At 46.6% G+C, this 20,215-nt stretch overlaps 1 protein-coding gene across 1 annotated transcript in view; it reads left to right on the forward strand.

The window, feature by feature from the left end:
* The window catches only part of MSLN (mesothelin), a 35,188-nt gene extending 15,896 nt beyond the window's left edge, over positions 1-19,292 (forward strand). The window contains exons 2-17 of the mRNA XM_053276491.1: positions 7,126-7,296; positions 8,561-8,704; positions 8,834-8,883; positions 9,561-9,681; positions 10,302-10,387; positions 10,745-10,874; positions 11,067-11,257; positions 11,411-11,501; positions 12,337-12,448; positions 12,896-13,080; positions 14,995-15,141; positions 16,328-16,461; positions 17,192-17,325; positions 17,566-17,660; positions 18,627-18,807; positions 19,167-19,292. Coding sequence (XP_053132466.1) covers positions 7,126-7,296; positions 8,561-8,704; positions 8,834-8,883; positions 9,561-9,681; positions 10,302-10,387; positions 10,745-10,874; positions 11,067-11,257; positions 11,411-11,501; positions 12,337-12,448; positions 12,896-13,080; positions 14,995-15,141; positions 16,328-16,461; positions 17,192-17,325; positions 17,566-17,660; positions 18,627-18,807; positions 19,167-19,270 — 2,076 coding nt within the window. The 3' untranslated portion in view covers positions 19,271-19,292. The remainder of the gene's footprint in view (positions 1-7,125; positions 7,297-8,560; positions 8,705-8,833; positions 8,884-9,560; positions 9,682-10,301; positions 10,388-10,744; positions 10,875-11,066; positions 11,258-11,410; positions 11,502-12,336; positions 12,449-12,895; positions 13,081-14,994; positions 15,142-16,327; positions 16,462-17,191; positions 17,326-17,565; positions 17,661-18,626; positions 18,808-19,166) is intronic.
* The last annotated feature ends 923 nt before the right edge of the window (positions 19,293-20,215 follow it).

Raw genomic sequence — 20,215 nt, forward strand, 5'->3', positions numbered from 1 at the left:
CCTGCCTGCTTGCCTGCAGAAGATTGCAAGTTCCCTCTCTGGCAGCATCTCCAGATAGGGCAGAGAGAGACTCCTGCCTGCAATCTTGGAGAAGCCGCTGCCAGTCTGTGAGGACAATACTGAGCAAACTGGATCAAAGGCCTGACTCAGTAGAAGGCAGCTTCCTCTGTTCCTCTGTTCCTATGAGAAATGGGAAATCTGAAAAAAACTGAAATATATGCAATTCTTACTGTATCAAACCTAAACATACTTGACTGCCTCAATGATGTGAGCTAGGATATAAAATAACTGAAACTGCGAGGGAGGTAGATGGAAGCACCAGGTAAACCAAATTACTTCAAAATCCAACCCCAGCAGGCATTTGCTAAGACATGACAAGATCTTAATTAGTGGCCACAAATCATTTGATTAGGAGTGGTGATGAAGGAAGCAGTTGACAGAATGATTTGCTCCGGGATACGAGGCAAAACAATTGGATCATGTTCTAGAAGAGAGGAACCGCTTAAGCCCTCTTCAGAGGTTAGTGGTAAAATGTTGTCTGTGATCACAGGGTGTAAAAAGGGGACCAGAAATTGCATGCTGTACTGTTGATTCTACAGCAAACATCCACTGGTCAACTGAAGTGCATTATTTAATCCTAGGTATTAGAACTAGCTTCCCCTCTATCACTTGGAAATAAATGGGGAAACTTCTGTTCTAGTCATATTGTAGAAACAGTTGCTAAAGAGGAGGTAAATGACCTTAAATCAGTGGTACCTATGCTGGTAACTTCCAGGCTTGGCTACTGTAATGCACTCTACAAGGGGCTGCCTTCACACGTAGTCCAAAAACTACCATAGGTGCAGAACGTGGCAACCCTAAACTTCACCTTAACCCTAACCGGATAACCTGAAGAGACCATATAATGTTGATTTTAAAAGAATTGCACAGGCTACCAATATTTTCCAAGCGAAATACAAAGTGCTGGTTATCACCTATAAAGGCCTTAACAGCTAAAGTCCAGGGTATTTAAGCACCTCCTTTGCCATGAACCCTGCCACCTATTAGGGATCTGCAAACCAGTTCGATGTCAAGCTGGCTCGACATCAAACAGGTTCGGTTCGACAGTTTGGACCCACCTGCGGCCTCAGAGAAGTCCCCGGGGGGATAAGAACTGAAGAATCCAATTTTTAAAAAAATTCAAAGCACTTGTGAAACCCTGCCCCCGAACGGCCGGTTAAAGCAGGTTGGACGGGACACTTAGGAGCAATCGTGTCTACTGTCCTGGTGAGTTCCCTCTTCGAGGTTCCCACCAGGACATAGAGAGAGTCACTGGCAGCACCAACACCCAAGCCCTGCAAGCCTTTTTGAAATCCTACTGGGTTCAGTTGCTGTCTCGGGAGGACCATTTTAATAGCTCCACCACCCCTGCAGGACTGGATTGTGGCCATGAAACCAAACTTAACTAGGTGGTGGTCTGTCCATGACAGTGGGAAAACCACAGGATCCCCCACCCACGGAACACCCCCCTGATCCAAACAAAAGACCCAATCGAGTGACGGTCAACATGAGTTGGTCCTGAAACTAACTGGGATAGGCCCATAGTTGTCATGGCTGCTTATGAACAACTGAGCTGCACCAGGAGACAGGTCAGCCCCAAAGTGGATTTTTAAGTCTCCCAGCACTAAAAGTCTGGATGTCTCCAAGACCAACTCCGAGACCAACTCCATCATCTCAGTTAGGGAGTCAGTTGGGCAGCAGGGTGGACGATATACCAACAGAATCCCTAATCGATCCCTAGTTCCCAGCCTCAGGAACACACACTCAATATAAGTCAACTGTCTCACAGGGGTCCTGGTAAGGGTATTCTTATGGCCCACAGCCACTACACACACAACCCCACCCACTTCGCCTAGCCTGCTCCACAATGGAGTAGCCAAGTGGGAGAAGCTGGGCCCAAACTGGACCACTAGCCTCCCCCATTCCAGGTCTCAGTTATACAAGCCAGGTCGGCTCCCTCGTCCACGATCATGTCATGGATGATTCCGGTCTTATTCTGACCCAACCTGGCATTGCAAAGGAGCATGGCTAGGTACTGTGTGTAGTTGGAACTGTCCCCCGAAAACTGAGAGCTGACAGGGCAGCTGGAAGTGGAAACAATTGTTAAAGGACTGGGTTAACAGTTGTTAAATGAAAGGGTTAGTGAAACAGGACTCGCCCCCTAAATCAGAGATGCTTGTCTGTCCTTAGTGTGTGTCCTGCCTCTCAAAAATTGCTGGCCATTAACCCTGGTCAAGCCCCCAGATGTCCTGCACCCCTCTTGTTGAGCCTCCACTTCCTGGGGCATGGCGAGAATTAGCATATACACACGCACCACCCATGCAGGTTGCTAAATCTTTATTTTCTTGAATGCCACAAGGTGTGTCTTGGACTTGACATCTGTCCTGTCATCTCAGATGAAGTTATTAGAAGCAAAGGGGCCACACCCTGCCTTCCTCAGTGAAAAGCCGAGCATTCCCCAGAGCTGGTTGCTTCCAGCCCTACACACGAGGAGGAGGCAGCAGCAGCGGTATGTATCGTACTTGCAAGAGAGACTCCTCTCTGCCTTTCTGTGTCCTGTGCCTTTTCTGCCTTTTGTTAGAGGTCGGTCAGTTTTGTTTCTGGAGGGGAGGTGTGCCATTCCCAATTTAGGCCCACCAACTTCCATTCCAGCCTGTAGACCTGTCTCCTTTTAACCCATGTATAATACTTGATATCTGAAGCACCCTGGAAATCATTATCTTCATTATAATTCCATATTATTCTTCGAGTTCTGCAGATTTTGGACATGCAATTAAGGTTTCTGAGAATTTCTGCTTCTCAGATTTTCTCTTCCTTTCTGTGAGATCCCATGAATGCTTCAAATTATGTCCTACTCTTTTAAAGATTGTTGATGCTGGGAAGAACAATAACTGACAGTTAATTTTCTTCTTTTCATTTTGTTTTCTGGAGAGAGTGGATTCACTCATGTGGAGGGCTCCATCAGGAATCATGCGACCATCACTCAAAGTCCTTGGCTGCTTTCTTGTGGCTGGTGAGTACACAATGGCCTGAATGCTGATCAGTCTGTGCACCAAAGCCACAATTCTTGATGGAGTTTGGGTCGCTTTATCTCAAAGAGGTGGAGTTTTGAATTGCTTTATCTCAAAGAGGCTAGCACGAAGCTAGGAAAGACATCTGTAAGGGCACCACCAAGGAACATGGGGAAGAAGCACCTTCTTAAGAGGGAAGACGATAAAGCTGACAAAGTGGAGCGCACAACAGAAATTTATAAAATGACAAAGGGTGGGGAAGATGGTGGAGAGGGAGAATTCTTCTCCCTCTCTCTTATTACTTGGTCGTCTGGTGAAGGTGATTAGCAAGAGGCTCAGGACAGTCAAAATAAGAATACAAATATAACGGATGTTTATATGTCCCCAAAGGTCTCACAATCTAAAAAAGAAACACAAGGCAGACACCAGCAACAGCCATTGGAGAGAAGCTGTGCTGGGGATGGAGAGGGCCAGTTGCTCTCCTCCTACTAAACATAAGATAATCCCCACTTTAAAATGTGCCTCTTTGCTCAGTTAGCAGGGGTGAGTTCCACACAGGAATGGTCCAAGGGATTTTAGCAACTGAGGTCAGGTGCCAAATGCTGCCTTGCCTTGCACCCTGGGGAGGTGTGTGTGTGGGGGGTGAGGGTCAGCCCCCCCCCCCCAAGGACCCTTGAAAGCTTTGAAAGTGTCTCAGGGGCAAAGAGAAGGAAAGGCTCCATCAGTTTTCTCTTCTCTCCTTCTGCTTCTTGCAGACTTTGGAAGTTGCATGAGGAGAGGCACTCCTTACAAATAAAAGCTGCTCCAATAATGATAAGCGGGGGGGGGGGATTCTGCCACCCTGCTGGGGCCTCAACAATCCATCTCCTGAGGTGGCTGCCTCAACTTGCCTTATAAAATGGCCGCCCCTGACTTCATATCACAAACAACCTGTGGCGTGGATTCACTGCCACGCTGCGCAGATAGCTTCCCTCTTAGCGGGCTTTTAAAAGGGACTAGGCAAATTCACAGTAGTATTTGACAGCTATTAGCGTGAAAGCTGAATGGAGCCTCCATGTTCAGAGACAGCACGCTTCTCAACACAGCATGTTGACAGCAACTGCCCTCATCACTCCAGGAGGGTGGGGCTTTAGCTCGGCAGTAGACCAAATGCTGTGCATGCACAAAGCTGTTTGCTGAGACCCAGCGGTGCTGAAATGGAAACCTCCCTTCAGACCACTGATGAACAGCTTTGGAAACGCCTGTGGTAAATTGTCTAAAGATCAACAGCTGGCTAGATTAGAAAAACAACGAACTCTCTCTAAAATAATGTGACACGCGCCTCACCCAGTGGTACAACCAGCCTACATAAACACACAATCTTATCTCAACCACAGAAATTCCTTTTCCTCTGCTCTTTCATTCTGTTTCCTTTTGACTACCTGCTGCGTCTTGTCTTTCTCCCTTAGCGTGTAGCTGTTCAAGAATAGGATGTGTTTCCTGATCCACATTTCTAACATATTCCCACTTGATGGGGTCCTCACTCTGATGCAGGGGTGTAGCTATAATTAAGTGGATGGATTCAAAGAACCCGGGGGCCACAATTCCTGAAGGGCCCCCAGCTCCACCCCTCCCTATTTTCTTCATTATCTCCCTCTCTCCAAGGGGCCACCAGGGAGAGGGGCAAACACGGGCCCCCTCTCACCTAGCTACGCCCCTGTTTTGATGGACTGCTTTGAGTGCCTTGGCCAGGAAACTGAATGCTACAGCTGAAAAGTAAATCGAAGTTTGGCACCCCAATCCTGCCATTTGAATAATTTCTGCAGATGAAGAGATGTCCCTGGTCTGCATAACTTGCTGAAGATTCCGGTTTATAAAAAGCTTGAATTTCAGAAGTAGGGGCGTACCATACGTTAGGCACGGGGAGACAATTGTCTCCCAGCCCAGCTGCTGCTGTACTCGGCATTAAAAATGAGTGCAACATCCTCCAAAGCTACTTTTAAAGAATTATAGGAGATTGGAAGCAACTGAGTGATGTCAGTGGGTGCAGGGAAAACAACCTCTGGGCTGCAAACCTCTGCGTGCTTACTTGGGCAGTGGGGGGAACTCCTTTGAGCCTGGGGGAATTTACTGCTGCATAGGATCAGACTGCAAAATACTCTGCATTAAGTTCTGGATGGTGGTGTGGGATATCGTGGGATATGGGTGGTGGTGAGATGTCATAGTTGGGATATTTGCAATTATTAAAGTTCTCATCGATACTGTTGTATTAGTTGGTTCCGCTGTTATTTACACCTTGTAACTGTAGTTGGGATAGTTGGCAGAGACATGGGGCCAGGAGGAGGAGAGGAAGGCAGCGAGGGGCCCATTTTAAAACCTCGTCTCCGGGCCCACTCCAACCTTGGTATACCCCTGTGAGGGGTTATATTTTTAAATTAAAAAAATTAAAACCCTGACATGATCAAAGGAGGACTGAATGAGTCTGGCAAGCAGACATGCATCAGCATCAACTTGCTTAGTGATGGCATCTGCCCTCAGAAGAGCCAGATTTCCATTTAGATGCCTTGATTCTGTGCAAGCAGGGATATAGTCAAACACCCTGTAAAGCCACCACAGAACTTAGAAGCAATGGATCTTGCTCAAACTCCCTTGCACCATGAGCAGTGGAGTCCAACAATCCTACTTCCCTTTTCCAGTCCTTAATTTCTAACGAGGAAAATGCTAAAGTCCACGATTTCCAGCCTGTCTCTGCAGAGTATCCCTCCTGACCTGGAATTTCTTATAATCTGAGATGCATGAGCATGAACCATGACTACTGCATTGAGGGAAAAGCACTTTGTACATGGTCTTGCTTATCTCTTTCTATTTTCTGAGGCCTAGCTGTTAGAATTGCACCTCTGCATAGACCATTCGTTCTTCAGTACACCAGATACTACAAGGAGAAAAAAAAAAAATTAAGGATGCTTTTCTGCTGCTAAATATGGAAATTTTGGAGGCAGAGTCATTCTCCTTGGCCAGATTTCCAGAGCTGTCTAGTACTGTATTTTTCCCCTTAAATTTTATAGACTATCACTTATCTTTCAGGTTGGGCAATAGCCACTGCTTCTGAGGTAAGAAACATATCTCTGGTAAGAAGCTCTGTTTGTCTCATATATACCCACTTCATTTCTCACTCACTGAGGGTCCATGTTCTGAATCAATGAAAGAAAAGGGGAATTGATACCTTTGAAGGGGGGAGGGTGTCAAAATAAGACATCAGAGAATTTGTGGTGCTTACAGTGCAGGAAATTGGCTTCTTGGATCTCAAAAATCTATCCTTTTCCCCAAGCTTCCTTCAGAAATGACAATGCTTCAAGCTTGGAATCCTAAATTTTGAGAATTTCCATGTCAATCTCCCACATCCCAGCCCTACATTAATTTCAGTTTAAACTCCACTCTTGGTCTGTGTAAGTTTATTTCTACCACATCTGAATAAAGGCAAAGAAAAGACCAAGTCATAAGATGCTGGAAACTGTAGGCAAGCTTAAGAACTTAAGAACAGCCCTGCCGGATTGGGCCCAAGGCCCATCTAGTCCAGCATCCTGTTTCACACAGTGGCCCACCAGATGCCGCTGGAAGCCTACAGCAGGAGTTGAAAGGGGCATGCCCTCTCTCCTACTGTTGCTCCCCCGCAACTGGTACTCAGAGGCATCCTGCCTTTGAGGCTGGAGGTGGCCTACAGCCCACCGACTAGTAGCCATTGATAGACCTCTCCTCCATGAGGTTATCCAAGTTCCTTTATGGGTATGCACTGATGTGCCCAATGCCAATACAGAAGCTTAGCTACAGTTTCCAGCATCTTTCATTGCCATTGCTTCAGATGCTTCCTGTTCTTTGGCTGCATTTCTGAATAATGACCTCATAGACATAAGACCAGCAAGAGATAGTTTCTATAAGAATTTCAGATTTTGTTCGAATTCCAGCACTGGTTCAGGGCTTGGCTGTGCAGTGGACAGATGTGTCTCCTGGTTACGTGTTGCCAGCATAACCTGCTGGATGACACTGGCTAATCTGACTCCACACACACAACCTACAGCTGAGAATTTCCTGTTGACAGATTGTGGATGGACAGAGCCTCAAAGCACTTGGGAGCTCAGTGGCTGGGCTGAGCAGCAGCATCCTGGAAAGAGTGCCTCCCAAGGCGGTCCTGGATGCTGTGAAAGACCCAAGTTTTGCCAAGCAGCTGGAGAATGTGTCACCCACTCTGAAAATCGTGCTCGTGCAAAAGGTGAGGCCCTCTTGTATTAACTCAAAATCGGAACTAATCATAAATCTCAGCATTTCTAGAGCACTTGTGAGTGTTCCAGGTGCCTCACATGGACCTAAGAAAAGCCCCGCTGGATCAGGCCAAAGCATCCTTCCAGTCCAGCATTCTTCCTCACACAGCAGCCAATTAGCTTCATCTGGGAATCCCGCTAGGGAAAGAAGGGAATCTTGGTGCGCCCGAGCACCTGGTGTTCAGGTGGGGCGTGCCACCTCTGATCCTGATGGAAGTATACAACTAGGTGTGTTTTGTGGTATGCCAGAAGTTCTCAAACTTGGAACACCAGATAATGTTAGACTACATCTCCCATCCTCCCCAGCCACAATGCCTGGAGCTGGAGATCATGGGAACTGTAATCCAACAACATCTAGAGGCCCAGGTTTGAGAACTTATGTGGCATGTAAACATAGCATGGGGATGAATATACATCTGGAGGTCGTGGTCCATGTGCAGAGAAAGCTATATGTAAAAGGAAACTTCATGGAAAGTCTGAACATGCTGGGATGTTTGTAAATTTGTTAACCCCACTGTGGCATCATGTAAAAGGATGCATGGATCTTAATGTTCTGAACATCCTGTATTGGCCACCTTTATCCCAGATGTTGTTATCAGAGAAACCAGTACCTCAGCACTGCTCTCCTGAAAAGGTTAGGATTGTTTTTGAGTTACTCTGCAGGTCGGCCAAGTCGAGACAAGTTGAAAAGCTTATGTGTCTAGTTCTGGTTCAGTAAATATCCGGAATTATAATTCCACAGCCCAGTTAGGAAAGATCATTAGTGACACCACTGGAACCTGTTGGAACAGTTCTCACGGCCAGAGAGAGATGCCAAAGAAAACCTTCTTCTGTTCTGCTGCATGGAGAGAGGAGAAGGAACAGCCCTCCCTAGGCAGTGAACTCTGCCTCTCATTGGGTGTTGCCTTCAACCTTTTGCAGGAAATCCTTTCTGTTCATTTTTTCAAAATATTTGCTCCAGTAGCGGCTGGTCCTAACGAGCCAAGGGAGCACCAAAGGAGGCACAGCTCAGGTTGCTCCCCTCTCTCTTTTCCTGCCCCATCAGTTCCATTAAGTTGCATTAATTGACTTCTGGATAGAACTGAGCCAGTAGTGGCCACCCTAACGAGCCGGGGCGGGGCGGGGGGCACCAAAAGAGGCCGCTTGGGTTGCTCCGCTCTGATCTGGTCTGATTCAGGATAAGACTGCTACCTGAATCCTAATTCTGTTTTCTAGCTGATGGCTGCTGTTGATCCATTAAGTGACTTAGTGAAATACGTTCCTAATGAACTGGTTCCCTATATACCGAAAGCAGTGCTGGCTCCTGGGAGTGAGTTCAACATTGAAGACCTTAACAGCAAACCATGGACCCCAATACAGGTGCGGCAGAAAACGTCCTAATCCATTCTTTTCCTCTGAGTCACTAAGGAGATGTTTGCATCTCTTTCCTTACTGATACACCAGAAATGAGCAGAATGCCGTTGCTGAGTTCTTGATTTGTTCTTGCAGGCTGCCATGTTTTTTGATGATGTCATCAAGAAAGTCTCCAGTTACAGCAGGTATTGCTGATTTCCATTCCTTTTCTTCTTGACGACTGATATTTTTGTCTCCTAGGGGAAATGCCATATTTATTCATAGAACTGTTGAGCTGAGTTTGGAGAGGATAGTTCCCATCATTTCAGAATTCTGAATTTTCACCTTACAAGTTGCATTTCCCCCTTATAGCTCCATAACTAAAAGGGCTTTCACATTCTTGTTACAAAAGTGAAATTTGCACATTCGAGAAAGAGTTCTGGGACATTCTTTTGAGAAACAGCACTCGGGTTTGACTCTCTGCCCTCCTAGAGTTGGGGCCTTTTCAGTTGGGGCCCCTTAACTTTGGAATGCCCTCCCAGAAAAGTTTCATTGTGCTCCTTCCTCAGTATATTTTTTTTTTTTAAACAGCTATAGAAGCATCTTTTTAGAGAGGCTTTTAAATGTTTTATCTGCTGCGTATATCTGGTAGGGTTTTTAGCTTTTACTTATAACTTTTAATTTCTAACATTTAAAATCTGTAACTTTTACATGAATTTTTAACCTGGCCTTTTAACTTTTAATAATTTTATTGATTTATTATTGTTTTACATTGTAGCAATTGTATTAATTCTGGAGCCACCCTGAACAGTAGTGTACTAGAGGAGCGGGGTATGAATATTTAAAATACATAAATAATCATTGACCTCCTTTGGCTTTTCAGCCTGTCCCCCCATGTCCTGAGCGGTTTCACCTGTGCAGTCGCCAATTCTTTGGACACTGAGAAATCCCAACAGCTTGCCAAAGCCATGAAGCAGAAGAATGTCAAGCTAAGTGAAGAGCAGGTCTGTCTGTCTGCTACTTGCTTGCCTCTTCAAAGTCAAAGACTCCGCATTTTCAAAGCTGCCACCCCACTATTTAGCCTTTGAATTTCTTCACAGTGCTAAAACTCACTCCTGGAAAGTATGTGAAGGAATATAGGAAAGAGTGCATCTGAGCATATGCAGTGCACATATGCACTCTGTTTCCCAACCACCAGTAGCAGATCGTCCTAATAAACCGGGGGGATGCCAAACGAGACTCAACTACCTCTGTTTCCCAGCAGCCTGATTGCACCTGTTTCTCCCATCCCATCCTGCCCCAACATTAATGAGACCTGTGCTGCCTGCGGGTTGGCCATTCATCTGGTAGACCTGTGTGGTTTTCGCTGATTAGTCTGTTTCTAACCCTTGATTGTATTTTGAGATAGATGCTTTAATGCCGGTGGAGGGGGGCAGGTGTTGGTAACCTTGGCTCTCCAGCTGCTGCTGAACTACAATTCCTATCATCCTTAGCCACAATAAATTGCAGCTGGGGATATTGGGAGTTGTAGTTCAGCAATAGCTGGGGATTCAAAGTTGCCTACCCTTGCTTGGTAATGCCCCACCATCCTTCACACTGAAAGAATTTCTGCTTCCGCCATCAGTTGAGCTGCCTAGCAAAGATGGTGACCGCAGGAGGGATCCCCAAGGATTTGAACGACTACCCTAAAGAATTGCTTCTCGTTTTAAGGTAAATGTACCACATTTTATGTGCCAGTCCGAGACCATCCTAAAGATACTGCAGTACTACTAGCACCACATTTCCCCTCTTTGCTACATTTGCATGGTTTAGAATTCTGTCTTTCTTTGTGACTCACCAATTCCCAATGAAGGAGGGTTTCCTATGATATGGAAGGAAGAAAATGAAAGAGCTTCATAGAAATATGAATGATGTGAGTTCCATGCAGCTAGAATGTTGAAGCCTCTCCTGGGAACAACCATTGTAGAACATCCAAATGGGGAATATGGAGTACAGGTTAAGCGGGAAGGGAGGGTAGAACAACCCATGTGCATGAACAAATGTTTAGAGATTATTTCATTTTTCTAGTCCTTCAGATTATGCCGTAATTGGAAGCTGTAAAGAGTATATCAGTCGCATTGGGGAAGCCAATATTGATGTATTGCAGAAAGGTTCCCCACAACGGACACAGCTGCTCTTGGAGGCCTTGTCCTGTCTGGTAAGAACAATGAATCCTAGGGTGCCAGGAGGAGCAATATCCTTCTTCCTTCCAAACTGAACCTCTCTCAAAGCCAGTAATATGCAGATTATCTAATTGATGGATTGACTGATCTGTTTAAATGTAGGTCATTAATGAATGTGAGTTGAGTAATCAGTTGGTATCCTTACAGTATTTTCCGTTTAACAACAGAATATCTCTGGCCCCATTCTGAGCAAAGAAAATGCACACATTCTGGGCCACTTGGTCTGTGACTTGAATGCCAACTACATTGCAGTATCTGGCGGGAATTTCCTGGAGCAGTTAAATCAGTGCCAGTCCTTCAGTGCTGAACAAGTCCAAGCAATCCAAGCTCTCCTCGGCAGCGGAAACACCCACTACGGGTAGGATCGCCTTTTGGGTTTTGCCTTTATTGAGTTCGTTAAGTGGTGGTGGAGGGTGATGCGGAAGCCATTTAAGAGTTCCACTTAAACAAGTTCTCTTTCCTTGAAATGTGATGGGCTGATGGGACCCCTATTCCTTTTATTTCGTCTCAGGCCTCCCGAAAAGTGGTCTTCATCTACCCTGAAGAAACTGTCTGGTTTGCTTCCTGTACTTGATCACAGCATCCTGAAAAAAATCCCCAGAGTAAGTTTTTAAAACACTCATTGAAGTCAATTCCGTATTGTAAGTTTTTAAAAGCCTGCTGAGGCCTGATCCAAAGCAAAACACAAGAAACTCAGCCCCTTCCACCCCTCCAGCGGAGAGGAGACAATAAGAGCAAGAAGGGGGGAAATCCCCTTACTGTTGTTGATTCCAAGCAGAATGGACTCTCTGGCCCCCGGCCTCTCTCATATTTCGCAAGGCTTCAATCCATCAGGACAAAAACCTGTCTTGTCTCCAGCTTGATTCCCACTCTCACAAAATACCAAATGGGGAAACAGGATGGCATCAAAGTCTGCGTTAGGATTTTGGGTTCTGGCTCACTTTTGTTCACTGACGTATGATGAGAAAACTATAAGTGGGACCCACAGTAGAGCTTCAGTGATGAAGAGCTGAAGGCCGGTGTGCCTGGGGGTGATAGGAGTTGTAGTCCAACAGCAGCTAGGGACTCAGGTTAGGGACCTGGAGTTATCCAAAACCCAAGGAAAGGGGAAACCCAACTCTCCAAGTTTCCATCTGTAATTGCCTTCCATTGGATTATTCTTGTGTTTGCTATGATTTGTTACTAAATCGTTGGAACTGTTTTGTGCAGTCATGATCCTCTTAGTCATCTTGAACTTGGAAAGGTGAGAAACCCAACAGGTAAATAAAGAAGTATAATCTTTGTAGTATAAGGATTGCCGTGGTATCTGCTTCTAGAAATACCACACACAGACACACCCGTTCACATTTAATTACTTAGTTAACAAGTGAGAATAAGACGGGATTTCGCAAACCCCACACTCTGTCTTGAGCAAGTGGGTTTCTTTTCCTTTTGCAGGACGTTTTTACCCCATGGCTGAGACTCTTCCTGCATACTTCCCACCTACCAAGAAAACAGTTAGCCTCTGTTGTGGAAAGCCTCCAGTCCTCCAGGCGAAAACGTGCCTCAGGTACAGGAGAGCACAACTTTCAAACCGGGAGCTATTTTGTGGTAGAGGCAGAGTTCATTCACACAAACAGTAGATGGCATGACAAAACTGTCCCTGGACTATACCACTTTAGACTGCCGTGAGGGGTCGAGATGACATAACTGAAACATTTCCAGCTTGATTCAATTACTCCCTTCACGTGAGCTTTATTCATGTGGGTTCAATCATGAAAAGAGGGTAGAAAGCACTGTACACATGGTTGTGTGAACCCATGATGGGAATCCCTTGGGTTTGGCTGTTGTGGCAGGGGGTGATAGGAGTTGTAGTCCAGCAAGGTTGGGAACCCCTGTTCTAGAGGGTCAGAACGCACTTTCACAGGAGCTTGGCTCAGAACCAAGGCAGGCACCTGGTGGGGGAGATTTGGAAATGCTTTGACCTGCTTAGCTTTATCGAGCCTTGTCTCTGCAGCATGTCCAGCCGACAAAACTGTAACAGAAGAAGTGATTGGCGATGAACTGATGCCGCTCGATTACACGCCTGAGGAGCTCCGTGTATGTTTGACGGGCCAGGTCCTGACGGACAATCTCGGTGTCCTGATGCAGTATGCTTTCACTGATGAACAGCTGGCTGTGATCAAGCAGAACCTCGATGAGGTAACACACTCCGGTTTCAATGAATTCATTCATAAAGGTTTTAATTGTTCTAGGTTGCCAAGCGGGATGTGGAAATCGGGCTTAATTGTGGCCAGCCCTTCAAACTGGAATGCAAAGAGGGAAGGACACCCCAAATTAGCATAAGCCAGCTGAATGGAGCCCCTGTCCCTTGGCATCCCTTTGCCTGGTTTCCATGTGGATTCCAGTTCTCCAAAGGTCTCATAGACTTTGTAGGGTGTTCTTTGTCTTTATCATGTAGCAAATTCAATATTACAGTATTTATTCATTTTAATGTTTATACGCACTGTGTTATACGCACTTTGCTTTTGAAAGAAAACCTCAAGGAGGCTTTCAGCAATTCAGTCCTAAAATACTGTCATTCAAGAATGCATTTCTATCCCCAAAGGACATTGTGGCAGGGGGTGATGGGAGTTGTAGTCCAGCAACATCTGGGGAGGCAAGGTTCAGAACCACTAGATGAAGGAAGAACTTCTTCTTTAAAACAATATTCTAAAAACAACATTAAAACAATCAAAATAATATCAGTTAAAAGCCTGGGTGAACAGATGCGTCTTTAAAGACTTTTTAAAAGTCATCAGAAGTGAGGAGGTGTGAGCACTGGAAGATCTTCCCCTCAAGGGATGGGGCCACTCTGGGAAGAGCACCTGCCTACTTGCAGACAGAAGGTTCCAAGCTCCCTCCCTGGTGGCATCTCCAAGATAGGGCTGAAAGAGACTCCTGCCTGCAACCTTGGAGAAGCCACTGTCAGTCTGTGTACTGAGCTAGATGGACCAAAGGTCTGACTTGGTATATGGCAGTTTCCTGTGTTCCAAAGCTGAAGCACAGGGACATTCCATCCTGTTGTTCTTTGTGTTACTAAGGGGGTGGGGGAGACACAGGACAGGAGGGGAGAAGTGAAGAAGGTGGCCCAAGCAGCCCAAAGGATGGACTTCAAGGGCATAGCTACAATTGAGCTAGAGGGGACAAATATCCCTGGGCTCTTGAGGGAGGGGGCCTGCCAGCCGGCTGACAGCTTGCTCTTTCCTCTTCCCCTCGTGCCTCTCTGAAGAAGGAGGTTAGGCCCAAGGTATTTAAGAGAACGCTGTAGGAACCCCACTGCCTGTTAAGGTCTTCAAGGGAGGTTAGCCTGAGGGTGCTGTCTGATGGTGACGCAAAGGCAAAAGCCTTCTCTGCAGTTACCCCCAGGCTGTGGAACGTGCTTCCCGCTGAGATTCGAGCTGCTCCATCCCTGTTGGCTTTTAGGAAACAACTGAAGACACACATCTCTTCAGCCAAGCTTTTTAACGATTTAGTAGTTTTTACCTAGCTACCTAATGGCACAGCAGGGAAGTGACTTGCCTAGAGAGCAAGAGGTTGCTGGTTCGAATCCCCACTGGTATGTTTCCCAGACTATGGGAAACACCTATATTGGGCAGCAGTTATATAGGAAGATGCTGAAAGGCATCATCTCATACTGCACGGGAGATGGCAATAGTAAAACCCTCCTGTATTATACCAGAGAAAACCACTTGGCTCTGTGATCACCAGGAGTCAACACCGACTCGATGGCACAGCCTTACTTTACTTTTTAAAATTTGAACTTCTTATATGTTTTAATTGTTTTAAAATTTCTTGGTTTGTTTTATAGTTGTAAACCACCTAGAGTCTTCAGTAGTGGGTGGTATACAAATATGTTTAATAATAATAATTAATAAAGGTGGTGGAGGGCAAGGGTCCATCTTTGCTTTGCGGCCCAGGGCCCACTCCAACCTTGCTGTGCTCCTGAGGGGCCTCTGTGCCTCCTTCTGAATGCCACATGTTGAGCTGCCCACTGATGGATTCTTGCTGTGACCAGGGGGTAGGGATGCTGAGCTAAATTCACAAAGACTTACTTCTGCTTGGGAATCCCCATAGATGTATCCCAGAGGATATCCCGAGTCAGTCGTCCGCAATCTGGGAAGCCTCTTTCCTATCATAACCTTGGATGACATTAAGAAATGGAAGATCACCTCCCCGGACACACTTGCTGCTTTGTTGGAGAATCAGCCTGATAACAACCTGGTAAGGAAGGACAAGATGGGTGTCTGCTCACTGCAAGGTTTCTGCAAATCTTTTTGCACCGTCATCACCATCTCCTCTGTGCTCCCCTTGGCCCTTCCGCTGGTTAGAAGGGATCCCGCTGTTGTAGGGCTGCCATGTTCTGGCTCTCCAAATTCGGGTGCCTATTCTGCATTTTATGTAAATTGGCTTGCAAATAATTTGCATATGCAAATTAGCAGCTGCATTTTCAAGTTGACTTGCATTTGCTCTGGACCAACATTTGCTCTCGACCAACAATAGCTGGGGAAGATATCTTTGTCTGATCATTTTCCTTGGCATATTAACAGCATCAATTGAACAAAAAAATATATATATATATGCACAGCTTTTAAATTAAGGCTGCAATTCTATACATACTTATTTGAGTGGAGATCTGATTCAAACCAACGGTGCTTACTTCTAAGTAGGCCTGCATTGAACATAAAGCCAAGAAAGTCCTTAAACACTAAAATACACAGCCTGGTAGGCAGGTAGTGATTCGCATCAAAAGCAAGCTATCCTCTCAACTGCCCAACAGAGATCCCCTGCTGATAACAAACAAGGCAAGATTCCTCAGGGGATTACTGTACTTGTGAAAGTGAAACCATCCCAGAGAGCCTCCGGTGCTCTTCCTCTCTTAATCCAAGTCCAGCAATTGAGCAGAATAGTGACTGCACATTTTGTTCCATAACTCTGCTTCTACAAGGGCTAGAGCTTAGCTTAAAAAAAAAAAAAAAGCTGAAATCTGGGCAAATCCAGGTGGGCTAAGCAATCTGGGTGAGAGGCTTAAAATCCAGGTGATATCCAGAATTCCAGCAGCACTGACCACCTGCCCAGATGACCACCTGCCCAGCACTGACCACCTGCCCCAACCTCCAGTCTGAGGTCCCATGAGATCTCTCTGGGTGCCTTTGCCAGTGGCTCCTCCCGTTCCTGCCCAGACCTTCCCCAGCCGCCCTGCCTCCCCACCGCTGATGGATAAGTCCGCAACTCCAGCCCTTTCCTTCTACAACTCTGTGTGTCCCATGTGTCTGTCTGATGAGCTTAGGTTGGTTAGTCTTGGTGAGCTCAGGCAACCTATTACGTATGTTGCGTTCAGCCATTTACTTTTAAGGGGATAAGATGCTTGCAGGCTGATGTGTCTGAGATTTGACATGGTTTCTTTTAGGCCACCATAATTATTAAGCAATATACCAATTCCGGAGGCCCCCTGAATGCCCTGGCACTGGATGCAATTGGATCGAGATACATCTGTCTCTTGGATGTGGATCAGCTCAAGAAGATAAATGAAGTGGCCATCAGGTGAGTTCTTGTAACACCTTTCTGGCAAGAAAAAGACAAATGCTCTCCAATGAGGTGGATTCCATGGAGAACTGGTCCTGTGGTAGCAGGCATGAATTGCCCCCTTTGCTAAGCAGGGTATTAGTTTGCATTTGAATGGGAGGCTATATGTGTGCACACTGGAAGATCTTCCCCTCAGGGGATGGGGCCACTCTAGGAAGAGCACCTGCCTGCTTGCATGCAGCACACATACCCATCCCTGGCGCTGCCGTGCTTCTGCCACCTGCCTCCAATTCCCCACAGCTCGGATCAGAAGCTGGCCCCAGGTCAGCTAGGAAAAGAGAGAGTTCATGCAGAATCCATTCCCAGCTGGCTTGGGGTGAGATCCCGAGTAGCAGGAACATAACGGAGCAGGTGGCAGGAGCACAGGTGTGCGGGCAGCTGGAGGACAGTGCCGTGGGGCAGCAGAGGTGGATTGTGGGGGCAGCCAACCCTCCCCAGGGCCTCATGTTCCTCCTTGAATGCCTTGGAGCACTGCTAGTTCCCCAGTGGTGGAACTGAGCTTTGGGACAGATTGTTTTCCTTTGATCGAGCAAGCTCAGATCATGGACAGTTTTCATAACTACTCACAACCTTTTGGGGCAAATCTCAGTGACCAAGAAGCAAATTTGGGAGATCAGAGAGTTCAAGGTTTGGGAGAGTTGGTCGGCCTACTTACTTCTTGTTTGTTTCTCTTGATCTTTTTCAACAGGGATGCCGACAAACTGGACCCTTCCAATTGCTCCCAAACCACCAAAGATATTCTCTATCCCCAAGCCAAGCGGGCTTTCTCCGACCGACACAACCAATTCCCTGATTATTATAACCTGATCAAGCCATACCTAGGTAAGCAGAATCACCCTCTTAAACCCAGGTTCTCACGCCTGGGTCCCCAGAAATGGCTGGACTACAACTCCCATCACAACCAGCTACAATGGCTTTCAGCCATGATGGGCACTGTAGTCCAGCAACAAATGGGGACCCAAGCTTGAGAACCCCTGCTATAAATGATCTTAAGAGGAACTGCACTTGAGACTGGGAAATAATGTTAAAAAATCAAGTTTTCATGAAGCTCTCCCCTTCCAGGTGGTGCCCCAGGTGAGGATCTGAGAGCACTTAGCAAAGATGGTGTCAACATGGATATCTATACTTTCATGGGCTTAAGAAATGACTCTGTGCTGGTAAGTGCGACCACCACTTAGAGATGTAGCAGCATCTAAGCTAAATGCAATTGTTTGGGGTGGGATCCTTTTTTCTGATTTCTCAGGTTTTGAATGCAAAATCCTCATTTTTGTGTATCCAAACATCAGAATTCAGTGTGTCAAACTGCAAAATGTCTGGTTTCCAAATCCACCCCTTTTGGTATTTTGTTACTCCCATTCTTCCAGTCCAGAATTTTGAAGCCCACAATCCGAAGTCTTGCTGAGCTGAGCTGTTAAAAATGAACATTTCACCCTTGAATTGCAACTGAAACTGCACTTCAAACAAAATGCAAAGCACCACTTTGGGGCCTCCTCCTGGGGTGAAACTTCTGTTGAGGGAAGTCAAAACAGTTTCCCTTGAACAACAAGAATATCCACAGCAAAGGCTCTTCAGTTCCAGTGGGGACAATGACGGATTACCGCAGAGGCAGTATAGGCAGCCGCCTAAAGAGGCAAATCCTGGGGGGCAGCATCTTGGAGGGAAACTCAGTTAAAAAAAACCACCATTTTTAAATGCCGCTGTGTAACGGCGGAGGCTCTGCCCGCCTCCTAAACCATCACAGGAAGTGAGGTTAGGCACTGGCGGTGAAAGAGGTCCTCCCTCAACCCCGGCTTACTCGCAAATGACACAGTGCACAGAGGTCTGAAATTGCCCACTGTGTGCCATTTGCGAGTAAGCCGGGCTTGAGGGGGGACCTCTTTTGCCGCCAGTGCTTGACCTCACTTCCTGTGATGGGTTAGGAGGCAGGCAGAACCTCCACCGATACACAGTGGCATTTTCAAAAGTTTTTTTAAAAAATAGAAAGAAGTTTCCCTCCCTCCCAAGCCCCATTACTCTTGTCCCTGGGGTGGCCAGCCTTTGGCTGCCTATGAACGGCCAAAAGATGAATCCGTCCCTGAAGGGGATTTCTGCCCCCACCCACATTTCTTTTGCTTATTCCACAGGAACTAACTCCCGATAGCGTGAAGGGTTTGATGGGCATGAACCTGAAAGATCTGAAGAGCCAGGAGAACAATTCCCCTCTCAAGGAATGGATTCGCAGACAGAGACAGTCGGAATTGGACCCACTTGGGCTCACGGGTGGGCTACCGAATGGATACATTAATATTACACCCAGAATTAATGGTAAGAATCTCTTGGCATTAACTTTCCTAGAGATTTCAATGCTGGATAAGAGAGTGTGATTTGCTTGGTTGTGGGTCTTTGGGTCTCGCCAGGTTTTGAGACCTGTGTGAGCTTGCTGACCCATTCAGCTGAACTGTCCCTTGTCATGAAAGCAATTTACTTGGATTTCCTACACACAGCGTGATGGCTACGTTTTCTCCCACAAGTGGAAGGGAGGGACAGATGCTCAGAGAAGATAAAGTTCAAAACTAGCTGGGAGAAAGGGGATGCAGGGAGGTAAGGGAGAGGAGGGTGCATGTTCAGGGGTGCCTTGCTTGCTACAGATGGTGGATGTTCGATGTATGTTCTTGTTTCTCCAGTACCTCCAGAGACATCTGCAGCCCCCCTTACCACCAATGTCCATGCCCTGCAAGTCTTCTCTGCATTTCTCCTGACTCTACTGCTGACCTTCTTCCTTTCATGAAGCTCTCCAGCACTCAAGAGGAACCAGGGAGGGGGGCAGGGAGGGGGGGCAGTCTTGGCCATGCTGCTGCTATTTTCTATGAACTCTCTGATCTGCCTGCAAGAGCAACACAGACAGAGCGGCCGTGAGCAAAGCGGTGGGGGAAATATCTTGCCTTTCATGGATGCAACAATATAGGTGGGGCTGTGTGACATTCTGCATGAGGAAAATTCTATTGCTCAACTGCAAAATTCCAGGGACTGAATAAATTATTCCAAGCAAGCAAGATGACGACATTTTGCTGGCACGTTCTCTCTCTGCAGGCAATGGGAGTGGAACAAGGAGGACTGATGCTCAGTTCTGAACCTGCCTCTACGGAAGCCCTCTCCGTGACCCCACACAACCCCTGGACCTTCCTTCCCCATTTAACCAGGCATCGGCCAGACATTTCCAGGCTGACCTCTGCATCCACGAAATCAAGAAAATAAGCCATCTGGGACTCACAGGAATCTAGCACTTCAGGGAAGACGACTGCCCTTGAGGAGGGGTTGCCTGCTGCCTGCGGTATTGGTTGGGGGAATGACGCAGAATGACGTTCCAGTGACAGGCAGGTCTGGGACAGGCTATGCTTGAAGAGTGCAGAATGGGAACAAAAATGGCCGTGGTGGCTGAAAAAGGACCACCAAATGCTTGGCAACAACTGTTCTTTGACTTGATGGCCTGTATATCTTGTGCAAAGTAAAGATTTGGTCTTCCTCTCTCAATTGTCTGTTGTGTTTTGGGGGTCCCCGGTAGCTATTCCCTGCATGAACCCGAATCTCATATTGGCCAATCTTTCATTTCATAGTCTCAAGGTGCATTTCGGTAGCGCAGACTTAGCACAGTCTCCTACGTTATGCTGCCTTTACAAATTGGGCTCTGTGCACAAACACTTTGCCTTAGTCTTTCAGCTTGGATGGGGAGATG

Source organism: Hemicordylus capensis, chromosome 13, assembly GCF_027244095.1.
Source record: "Hemicordylus capensis ecotype Gifberg chromosome 13, rHemCap1.1.pri, whole genome shotgun sequence".
NCBI lineage: Eukaryota > Metazoa > Chordata > Lepidosauria > Squamata > Cordylidae > Hemicordylus > Hemicordylus capensis.